General features: G+C 41.9%; 2 protein-coding genes across 3 annotated transcripts; one reads left to right on the top strand and one right to left on the bottom strand.

The window, feature by feature from the left end:
* Positions 1-4,420: 4,420 nt before the first annotated feature.
* Positions 4,421-7,261, top strand: LOC104447824 (subtilisin-like protease SBT1.7). The gene has a single exon (XM_010061552.3). It carries the CDS (start codon positions 4,682-4,684, stop codon positions 6,977-6,979), a length of 2,298 nt encoding a protein of 765 aa, XP_010059854.2. The 5' UTR covers positions 4,421-4,681; the 3' UTR covers positions 6,980-7,261.
* A 78-nt stretch (positions 7,262-7,339) lies between these two features.
* On the bottom strand, positions 7,340-11,603 carry LOC104447825 (protein arginine N-methyltransferase 2). Of its 2 annotated transcripts, XM_018876156.2 has the most exons (4): positions 11,218-11,603; positions 9,617-10,009; positions 8,730-8,846; positions 7,340-7,493 (listed from the first exon to the last, which is right to left on the bottom strand). In XM_018876156.2, the coding sequence occupies exons 1-4, from the start codon at positions 11,489-11,491 to the stop codon at positions 7,483-7,485; spliced, it is 795 nt and encodes a 264-aa protein (XP_018731701.1). In that variant the 5' UTR covers positions 11,492-11,603; the 3' UTR covers positions 7,340-7,482. The 2 variants fall into 2 exon arrangements, with proteins under 2 accessions (XP_018731701.1, XP_010059855.1); XM_010061553.3 differs by lacking the exon at positions 7,340-7,493 and having other exon boundaries at positions 8,106-8,846; positions 11,218-11,602.
* Between the last annotated feature and the right edge of the window lie 261 nt (positions 11,604-11,864).

Here is an 11,864-nt window from a genome sequence, read left to right as displayed (position 1 = left end):
AGTCATTCGTCATTCTATCTAAAGTTATTCGGATTTATACAATACCACGCAAGGGACACTACCGAACCTTACATTTGATCTTTTACCCTATCCGGGCTCAAATCGAAGAATCGAGGGTCGCGACTGAGTCCATGGCACTTGTTTGGAGTCCACGAAATCCTGTAGCATCGATCTCCATGCCCAAGCAACCAGTCAAATCTCCATCGACGCCCCCGTCACCACTCGTTACCCGTGGCAATCTCATTGGCCGATGCCAAAAGGAACCCGTCTCCTCCCACCCAAAAAGGTCCCCATTAATTGTTGGACACGACCGACGAGCTATCCGCCCAATTAGAGCCAGAATTCTTTATTACGAGAGTACATCGTGTTATTCGGGTGTCGTGAGAGTCCAAACACCGTCAGGAAAATAGTGTCTTCGAGTCCGCATTTGCTCCATATAAAACTCCTTCGCTTGACCATGGTTGTCGATACTTTAAACGATCGTCATCGAAAGCAGACTCGACCTCATTATGAGTGGCATGGTAGGGTCCAATTCCAGCTAACCACCCCAATCATCCCACTCAAAGCTGGGGAACAGTGGCATGGTTGTGCCTCTTTGTCATGCTTTATTGGTCATTAAGATTCTAAGTGTGATGTCTTTTCATTAGGGACACGTCTCTCTTTCCCTCCCTCTCTCTCTCTCTCTCTCTTGAGTGCTCTTAATAATTGTGGTTTTGTTTATGACCCTAGACCGCCCGATACATCCAAAAGTTACCCTAGCGTGGTTCCTAGACGTCCAAGGTTCGTGTTGGACGGATATTGGTGGTGACTTGATGAGAATCTTCAGCAGGTAATTCGTCAATCAAAAGCTGAAGATAAGATCGCCCGCCCCACCTAATACAAAGTGGGAATCGGTGATGATTCCACCACATGCTTAAAATCAAATATAACTTTTGTTCAAGTATATTAGAAGTGCTAAAAGCAACAAATGGATACATCTAATTTAGTGCCTATAGTAATAAGCCGACAATGCAAAAGTAGGGGCAAAACAAATCTTTTTTATTTTTTAACAGCGATTAGTTTTTTATATTGACACGTTGGAAACGTAACAACAAATAATATGATTTGGTCTGTTTCTGAGTGGGCATTGGATTCTCCAATCAATACTTTGATCAGTGAGTTACACATATCGACATCACTCACATTTGCTTTCATATTTACTTTTAGACTTTTAGTTAAGTCTGTATGTAAATGATGATTGTAACTTGCCATTCACTCCTTAAATACACAGTCCATGGAAGATGTAACCCGTACCTAATTAGCAAAGACGGTAGGAACTTCAACGTTTCTTATAATTAGTAGTCACCTTAATTCCTCTAGCAAATGATCCGTGTTTTAGTCACTTTTCGTTTGGTTGTGATTTTATTGTTAGGGTTGGAAATTCATTTTAGTTGCAGTAATTATATCTGTAATTCATGTCAACTTAATTTTTATTGGATACGAGCATCGTAGTTTTTATTTTATTAGCTAAATAACTCACTTATAATGAAAACGCGTTCACTCAAGTTAATATACGAATTATACATATCATAGCGTGCCATATTCCAGTTTATCTTGAGGTCTTTTCAGATGAATGGATCACGTCCATCCTTGTTAGATCTAGAGGTCCGCGTGAAGTGATTTGGTTCAACAAGATTTCAATGTCGACCTTGAAGCGTGTGAAGCTGAGTATCAATTTTCCAAAGGCGATTAAATTATTTCCCTGAAGTCATATACAACAGAGGAACGCGCAGTACTTGGAATGAAGCAAGAACTGAATCCACCCAACATTTTGCTTCTATACGAAATAAGATTCATGTTCAATTGCTAAGGGGGCACATGATAACTATTCTATTTTTATTCAAGAAATCCGTTTGATAAAATTATTTCATTTTTTTTTATTTCCGGAATATATTTCTATTTTATAAATAGATTTGGAATATAAATCAAAAATATATTTTTTTTACTTTTTTATTTTTGAAACAGAAATAAGAAATAAAAACACTTCTCAATATTTGTCATCTCTATTAGTCGGTTGCTCATTCGTTGTCACTGACCGCCGTTCACCGTTTGTTGTCGCCACTCCTAACTACCGGTCAATTTTGTGTCGTTATCAAACCAATTTTTTTTTTCTAAAAATAGAAATTTTGTATTATTATCAAACGAGTATTTTTGCTTAGAAACTCATTTAGAAAAAAGAAATAAAAAAAATCAATTTTTCTTTCAAAAATCAATTTTCTAGCCAAAATGATTCTTATTCGCACCCTAAATATCAAAAAGCTTCTTATTTCGATTGATTGATTGATGGAAGGAACAGTTGGGTGCTCAACTTTTCAACTTAAGCTCGAAAGCAACCGCATTACGCAATGGGCGATGACTCGTAAAGGATGCTATCAATGGGTCCATTTTGGTCATGATCGGGTCCACATGCTAGGGTCCGCCAGACGTCCCACTAACACCGATTCTAGATGAAATAATTGGACCTTTGGCCCCCACAAAACTGTTGATTTTGGGTGCCAATTCCTCATAGGCACCAGTATTTTCCAAAGATTCCACGAATTCGGTGCCTTATATCCTGCAAGAATATGTTGTTGATCTCAATACGGGTACTATTGTATAAGACTACCAAATAATTCATCAGTGACCCAAAAGTGAATAATTTAAAGACAAGGACAGGCTTTAAAGGTGCCAATGACTATGATGGAGATCTATAAAACATCCTACAAGTCTCATGAAAAGGTTAAATCGAAATGTTTGGCCTTTGTGAGTGTGCCTTGACATAAAACTACACACGGTTGGTAGAATTTGATGGGTTCCTAAGTTGACGATCCCCCAAGACCTCGAGCAATTGCGTTGACTCAAGGGGGTTTACAAGTGGGTATCTACGACACACTAATACATGAAATAATCACTATGTTCATTTTCACTAGAGAAGTTGAGGCAATCATAAGGATCTTGGCTTGCCCCTTAGGCACCCATATATTCAATACAAAATAGAATAAGAAATGTTGAGAAAATATCAATATGAACTAACATGTCAACTTTTTGACGGATGTTACGATGTGTTACTTGATCGTGAATAGTCAACTTTAGAGGTTATGGTCCGTTGATACGCATTGATAAACAGAAAACCTCTTTCTGCACGCATTAGTCAAATGTTTTTTCCCTTCTTAAAGTTGCACGATCGTGGAATCAATAGGTCACATGAAAGTATGATTAAATTAATGGAAAGAATCATTTCACCTTTGGATTCTCAATATCTTTCACTTATTCCACCCCCCGGCAATGGCCTGCTAACCATGTCATTTTCTTTTCCCTGACAATTCAGCAAACCCATGGCTCTAGACCATGGGGGAAAACAGAGGAAAAGGCTGAGTATACCTTTCTAACGTCCAATCACATGATGCCAATGGTTCCCATGTATTGTGTGATCGATATGGGCTTACGTCTCTGTCGAGAGGCATCAAGAAACCCCTCTCGAGATGTCCCCGTGGATGGGATTGCCCGATGCTTTAAACCTTCCACAGTGAGTAGCGAAAATACTAGGTCATTAGCCGACGTGGAGACATGGTGTGCCCACACCCACGGGAAAATGAACGCCTCTAGAATGCCTAGAGCGCCTGAGGTATGGGGAATTCCTGCGTGTAAGCTTTACACAGGTATTGAACTAGTAAAAGGAAAGAAACCCCATGTCAAACGAAAGACGAACCCATCTGTAAAACAAAGTGTAGGCCACGACAAGATTCTCTCCCTAATTGCGGGTGTGACTATGATTTCGGACAAAGAACTGGGGACAAATATGTTGTTTGCGAGCGATGGTGGGATGAAGAAATGAGTGCGCAGGTGAACTTCCATACGTCCTCTCAATTTCCATTTGCTAAAATCTTAAATATTTACCTTCACTTTCTTCAATCAACAGACCTCTATCAGCCGGCTTTGTCGCATGCGGAAATAAAGGGCCGTAAAAGTTGGTGAAAAAATTAGAAGGTATCGCCTGTATACAGGTTACTCCACGGTCATAACTCCATGCTGGGTATTACTGCTCAAAGTTGATTTTGTTTTCGATTCCCAGGAAGACTACTCCACGATCATAACTCCAAGTAGTTACCATCCTTCAGTTTTACTTCGTGCTAACATCAAATTTTCGAACCATTCTACCAAGAAGTGGGCATCTGTCTCTGAATTGCTTCTCAAACAATACCAAACCCTAAGAGATTTACCGATAAAGAAAATAGCTTCTCTCAGCCTTCATTTGTTTTATTTTCGGAGTCATTTTGTACCCCATAAATCGGAAACAATGAGGTCAACCTTGTATAATGTACTATCACTAGCCATGCCCCACTAGAGATCGTCAGCAAGCACCAAAGCTGAGACAGCCGCTAATAAAAAGGCTACTCTCCACCACTTCTTTCCACCACTTCATTCCTCTCTGCCTTCTTAAGCAAAAGCTCCACCACAAAAGAGAACTTCGCTTGAGCCTCACAGATTCAGTGAAGAAGATGAAGCTTAGGCTTCTGCATATAGTGGCCGTAGCACTTCTAGTTCTCTCCCGCTGATAAAAAGGCTAGCTGTTTCATCACTTCATTTCTCTCTGCTTTGCCCTTTAGCAAAAGCTTCACGAAAAAGACAACTTCGCTTCAACCTCACAGATTCAGTGAAGAAGATGAAGCTTGGGCTTCTGCATATAGCGGCTCTAGTACTACTAGTTCTCTCCCAATATGGGGCAGCAGAAAGTACCAAAAAACCAGCTAAATCCACCTATATCATCCACATGGACAAGTCCAACATGCCCACGACATTTGCTGGTCATTTAGAATGGTATGATTCTTCGCTGAAATCGGTATCGGATGGAGCAGACATGCTGTACACCTATAACAGTGTGCTCCATGGCTTCTCCGCGAGGCTCACGGCCAAGGAAGCGGAGTTACTTGAGAAGCAACCCGGAATTCTATCAGTCCTGCCAGAAGTGAGATATGAACTCCACACCACCCGGACGCCGGAGTTTCTCGGACTGGAAAAGAATGAAGCTCTCTACCCCGAGTCCAACCTGGCAAGTGAGGTGATCGTGGCTGTGCTTGACACTGGCGCGTGGCCTGAGCTGAAAAGCTACGATGACGCAGGACTCAGCCCGGTGCCCAGTACCTGGAAAGGTACCTGCGAGGTAGGGAAGACCTTCAATTCATCAAGCTGCAATAATAAACTCATTGGCGCGAGGTTCTTCTCAAGAGGGTATGAAGCAGCACTTGGACCGATAGATGAATCCAAGGAATCGAGATCACCCCGAGATGATGATGGGCATGGGACCCACACCTCTACTACTGCGGCTGGTTCAGTCGTACCCGAGGCCAACCTCTTTGGTTTTGCTTCTGGAATTGCACGGGGGATGGCCACAAAAGCCCGTCTGGCCATCTATAAAGTGTGTTGGCTAAGTGGATGCTTTGGATCAGACATAATGGCAGCCATGGACAAGGCTGTCGAAGATGGTGTAAACGTAATATCCATGTCCATTGGGGGAGGAATAACTGACTACTACAGAGACACCATCTCCATGGGAGCTTTCAATGCAATGGCACATGGAATCCTTGTGTCATGCTCCGCTGGGAACTCTGGGCCTAGTTCTATGAGTGTGGCTAACATAGCTCCGTGGATAACCACAGTAGGAGCCAGTACTTTGGACCGTGATTTCCCGGCCTACGTCACTCTTGGAAATGGCAAGAAGTACAGAGGCGTGTCACTTTACAATGGGAAGTCATTATCTGGTCCAGTTCCGCTGGTGTTTGCAGGTAACGCAAGCAGCTCCTCTAGTGGTGAAGTATGCTTTACTGGTAGTTTAGTTGCGAGCAAAGTTGCAGGGAAAATTGTGATCTGCGACAGAGGAGGGAACTCAAGGGCACAAAAGAGTATGGTGGTGAAGAATGCGGGCGGGGTGGGAATGATTCTTACCAACACGGAGTCTTATGGTGAAGAGCTAGTTGCTGATGCATATCTCTTGCCGTCAGCAGCTTTAGGACAAAAAGCAGGGATTGAGATAAAGAAGTATATCTCCTCAGATCCGACTCCAACAGCAACCATTGCTTCGGGAGGCACAGAGCTTGATGTCCAACCTTCACCAGTTGTAGCATCATTCAGTTCCCGTGGTCCTAATCCACTCAATCAGCAGATTCTCAAACCAGACCTCATAGCACCGGGTGTGAACGTCCTCGCAGGGTGGACAGGCGCTGTGGGCCCAACTGGTCTGGACAAAGATAAGAGGCAAGTGAATTTCAACATTATCTCAGGCACGTCAATGTCTTGCCCACATGTAAGTGGGTTGGCCGCCCTCCTCAAGGCTGCTCACCAGGATTGGAGCCCTGCGGCCATCAGATCAGCACTCATGACAACAGCCTACACGAAGTACAAAAATGGTGAAACAATTAAAGATGTTGCCACTGGGAGTTCATCAACCCCTTTCGATTATGGAGCTGGACATGTCGATCCAATGGCAGCCCTTGACCCCGGTTTGGTCTATGATGCCGCGGTAGAGGACTATCTCCGCTTCCTCTGTGCTCTAAACTACACCTCAGCCCAGATCAAGAGCTCCACAAACAGAGACTACTCCTGCGACTCAAGCACGAAGTATAATGTGGAAGATCTTAATTACCCGTCATTCGCAGTTCCCTTGGAATCGGCTTCCAGCATATCAGGTGGGGCTGGTGCTTCAAGCACAGTAAAATACACAAGGACTCTAACAAATGTTGGTAGTCCTGGTACCTACACGGTGTCCGTTTCTTCACAGATCCCATCAGTCAAGATCTTGGTTGAACCCGAATCGCTGACTTTTGGCAACATGGGTGAGAAAAAAAGCTACACAGTCACCTTCACCGCTGGCTCCATGCCATCTGGTACAACCAGCTTTGCTAGTCTCAAATGGTCAGATGGAAAACACAGTGTTGGAAGTCCAATTGCCATCAGCTGGACATAACCATCGTTTGAAGACATGTTACTTGGATTGTAATAAAGCACCGAGAAGGGGCATGTGGATACGCTCTATGCATAGAAGCTAGCATCATGTAAGAGAAACAGGCTGGATAGACTAGATTGCCACCCTACTCTTGATATCAAAATGTAGGCCAAGGAAAGACTGTAATTGTACAGAAAGCCATCGCTTCAATATCTAGCACGCTTAAGATGCCTTTCAAACTTTGAAAACTCGACATGGTTCTCCGATAAGTAGATTAATGGGAATTGAAGCGTTTACTTTTCATCCACTGTATCTATAGCGCTGGCAGCATCAACAATGTAGACTACCATGTGGAAATAAGAACTATCTTCCCAAGTCCTTTTCTCCACTGTGTCAAAGTCATCAGCAGACCCCCACTTCAACCTCAGAACTCGTACTTGTAACATCGAAAACACCTTGATTGGATGAAAATGGATGAAGAAGTACTAAGGCATCCTCTCTTAAATCAATATCTTGACCAGAATCTATTTAAATGCTGATTCATGATACATTCATAACAAAATAATGGATCAAGAAACAATTTACTTCTTGTACAGTTTAATGACTAAAATGATATATAGTTAGTAAACAACTTAAATAGGAAAAGAAAAAACAGGATTTGTATGGATTATGGAATGAAAAGAAATAAATTGACATTGGGTTTTCATTCTGGAGAACATTCAGTAACCAGATACAATATTTCCTGAATTGCCACCCTTGAGCACTTTAATCTTGGGGTTTCCATTCTGCAATTTGTGTAGCTAAGCAGGTGCAAACTACTAACTTAAACGGGTGGCCAGAGATCAATTAACAACAGTACACCACAGCCTTAAGCAACCTCTCAAATATTCATCAGAAGTGTTCAATTTTAACGAATGAAGGGACTCTGCTCTAAAGGCAACCTCTCAAAATATTGACCAGAATCTCTTGCATCGAGATTTCAAATAAGCTTTTAATAGCCAAGAGGAGAATATGGTTTTTACAAGAAATGATGTTGCCTTGCAAATCTTATCCAAATTTCACATCATTACGTGCTGCATGTTGTTCACACTTGAAAGAGCTACTAAATCTCAAGAAGAAGAGAAGGTCCCACAGAACAAAATAATCTAAAGGAGATCTAAAATTTCCCCCATAAGCATTTGAATGCAGAGATTGAAATTGAATTGCAACAAGAACTGTCCAGTGGTCTAGCTTCAGTAAACTGCAATACATAGTGTTTTAAAAAATTAAGCAACTGCATAATGTACCACATGCATCTTTTCAAGAGTAGTACATGGCTTCATATCAATATTCTTCGTTTTTCTTCTGAGTCTAACATATGAAATGCTGCTGCATATCTCTACTGAAGAAGATGAAGCCTGAAGAGCACTACTGGTTGAATAGAAAATGTCAAGAGATACTTCATAGATGACAGCAAACATAAATGCACCCATCCTTTCCAACAATTGCTTATAAATTCGCAACCCTGTCCATTAGTGAAAGCCAACTTAACCAAGACAGTGCTTTCAGAGCTTTAAGTCAACGGCAAACCAACATCATTCCTCATCTTGCATAGTTTGACAAACTGGGAGGTAATATGTATCAAGCTGCCAATATTTCTGTTTCACACCTTCCCAAACTTCTTCTCCCAGACAAGCCTTCACAGGCAGGGGAATCAATTGTGTGGAGTAGCCCAGATTCTCCAATTCCAGAGAAACTAAATGACAATAAACAACATGGAAGAAGGCATTACCTCCACAAAGCCCATTAAAAAATGAGTAGATTCCCCCAGGTTTCAAAAAAACAGGAAGATGCTGGTGGAACTCCCTCATATCTTCATAATATTCTCCATATGTGTCGAAGAATATACCTGAGAACATCAATTATATTACATGAGCAAGACTGCAGTGGCATAAGAATTTCATCTGAGTAGAAATGAATAACTGAAAGTGATCCAATTATATCCAAAAACTTCTAGCAGCATCTTCTGGACTTCAACCATACTCTCGTAGGCACACTATCCTGAAATTAGGTTGGGATACTAGGTTGAAGTTTCTCTAATGAAATCTATCCACATGAGGAGATAGACCATAGTAGCCAAGAAACTGATAAATAGAAAATGCATACTTTAAAGATGATAAGCAGGAAAAAAATCAAACAATGACTCAAGTGAAACACAACTCTGGCTGCAATCCCTTTTGATCGGTATAGCTTTAATAAACATACCAGAAATCTCATAAACATTGTTTAATCCACTTCTAATTGCAACTAAAACCATTACACAGAAAGGAGGCCCAGGAACTTTCTTTTGCAGAAATTTCATTAAATATGGATATAGAGGTCTTGTTGGAATCTCACTGATGTTAGAGTTTAATTATTTTTAGAAATAAGATTATGAGCTTGACACAAAAAAACAGACAAAATAGCCGATTTTTGACGACATAAGAGCTGGTCAAGAAATGTCACATGAAGCCATGATTAACCTAAAAACGGTGTCTTGGACATTCTAAAATACACCAAAAATTTGAATCTCTGCGCATACGTAGAAGGATTGTGAAAAAAATCACAAATAGAACGTTATGCAACACTTAGCTATGGATGCTAAAATTCTAGTTAGATGGGGAATGAAGTTTCTCTTACCATCATAAGATCCAAGTTGAGAAAGAACATCTTGCCAACGACCAAATATTATCCTTACATTGTCCTTTTCACCCCAACCAGTGTCAAGCATTCGTTTGAAAACATCAGGGTGAGCCTCTACTATAGTGTGTGTAGCAGGAGCATATTGCTGAATGGCTGTATCAACAAGACCCATTCCAAATCCGATGTTCAGTATGTGACCACCCTGTGAACAAATGGCTTTGGCATGAGCCTCCATCAATGGCTTTTCCCAAGCCATCATGACAGCTTTGCGACTTGAGTCCATCAGCTTATCCTCACTAAAACTGACCCTGTCATCCAAATAATCCCCATGAGAGTCACTGGCTTTACTTTTCCTTGCAATTGTCCCCAGAATAAGCTCCGCCTGAATTCCTGTTGCATAAAATATTGTTGGTCAAAGTCCATGATGAGAACAATAAAGGTCCCTTAACTGGACTGAAACAATGCACAAACCTAACCTCTAAAACATTTCTATGATCCTTGAAGCACACCAATAAGTAATGTTAAATATCCAGAATTCGGTAGGTTATGCGGAAGTATTTGAGCCAACAAGTTCCGGGATAAGAAAATTTGTCTTTACCACAAAAAAGTACTAGAACCAACAATACATTGCTACCTCTGATTCTCTGTGAGTCCGTGTGATTTACTTCAATTTATCTATTTACAGCTTGATAAATAAGTACAGCACTCTGTGGCTTCCCTAAGACCCATCTCAGCCGTGGCCACATGCAAAGAATATGTGATAAGAGATTAGTAATAGATGCACCTTGCTATTTTATCTGCCGTTTAATGATTTCTATAGGCCTGTACGAACTTTCTTTTAATTTGCACTTTCGTAGATGATGAGATGCTTCCCTTTGCTTTGGCCAAGCCTATCGATTATGAAGTTTTCCACTCTTACCTGTCCTGACTGAAAGGTCTCTATGATGGGAAGCTATGCTATATAAAAGGCCCCTGAAGAAAATAATCATCATGCACTTTAGGGCCTTAGAGTTGGATTGCATGGAAACCAGACAAACAGAACTCACGGCATCCCGATTGAGGCTCAAACTAGCTTTTCTGCAGGAAGCATAGCATCCCTTTGTGCAATCCTTCATTGGGCAGTCATTCTAATAATCCTATTAGAAGGTCTATTAGTTTCATCCTTGTTTAACTGTCATTCTGTGCTGTTAGCTTGAATTGGTGAACAAACAGAACATGCATCAGCTCTTCGATTATTACTAATGGCGACATCAAGCATCTGTCCCTCATCAATCTCGGCGTTAGCAAGGTTTCAGAATCTAAAAGCGGTCCCCCTAAAATTACTTTCCATTTTTCCTAGTTGGCCAAGATAGACACGCCATTATGAGAACGAGACGTTTAATCATACTGTTAAGCAATAATCCAAGAGCATTATTATCTTCCACAAATCCAACCAGTCATGCGCCCAAGGTGAATCCTGAAAAACCTATCTCTCCCAAAAAATCCTTCCTTTTCCTAATAAAAGAACTAGAATGAAACATCGGAACCGGCAAGCTATGTGTAGAATCAAGCAAGCATCGCCAGCACGTACTGAAGCAGAACTACAGACGCGCGCATACCGGCGTTGAGGAGAAGCTCGTAGGCTTCCTGATGACCGGACTCCATGGCGAAATCGCCGGCGGAGAGACCGGAAGGCGAGAGGGCGTTCCAGGGCGCGCCGGCCTCGAGGAGCGCCGCCACCGCGTCGGCGCGGCCCGACCTAGCCGCGTGCATCAGCGGGGTGAGGCCGTCGGCGTCGAAGTGAGAGACGTCGGCCCCGGCGGCGATCAGGGACTTGAGCCTCCCGATGTCGCCGTTCCTCGCCGCCTCGCACAGCTGCTCCGCCTCTTCCATTGCCGCGTCGCCGCCGAGCTCGACGCTGTGAAGCAGAATACTTCGCTTCCGCTAGCGTTCACTGGCGTACCCTCTTTCCCGTAATGGGCCAAACAAAGAAAATAACTTGGATAGACTTCATATCGAAAAATGATATTTTTTAAAAATGATGATATTTTTCAATGTTTAATTGAAACTTGAAAATAAAGTATGAAAATTTAATTTGATTTTCCTAAATAAGTAAATAATATTTGAACGTTAGTGACTTATGCATAAATAGCCGATGAACTAGATATCGAGACCAAAGTCTTGTGTTCGACCTGAATGGATTTCGACATGGGCATTGAGGATCAAGGTATGAGTGCTTGGGTCTTGGGCCTAGTGCAAGGCCCAC

This window comes from Eucalyptus grandis, chromosome 6 (assembly GCF_016545825.1).
Source record: "Eucalyptus grandis isolate ANBG69807.140 chromosome 6, ASM1654582v1, whole genome shotgun sequence".
NCBI classification, from domain to species: domain Eukaryota; kingdom Viridiplantae; phylum Streptophyta; class Magnoliopsida; order Myrtales; family Myrtaceae; genus Eucalyptus; species Eucalyptus grandis.
This window is presented reverse-complemented; position numbering and strand designations above follow the sequence as displayed.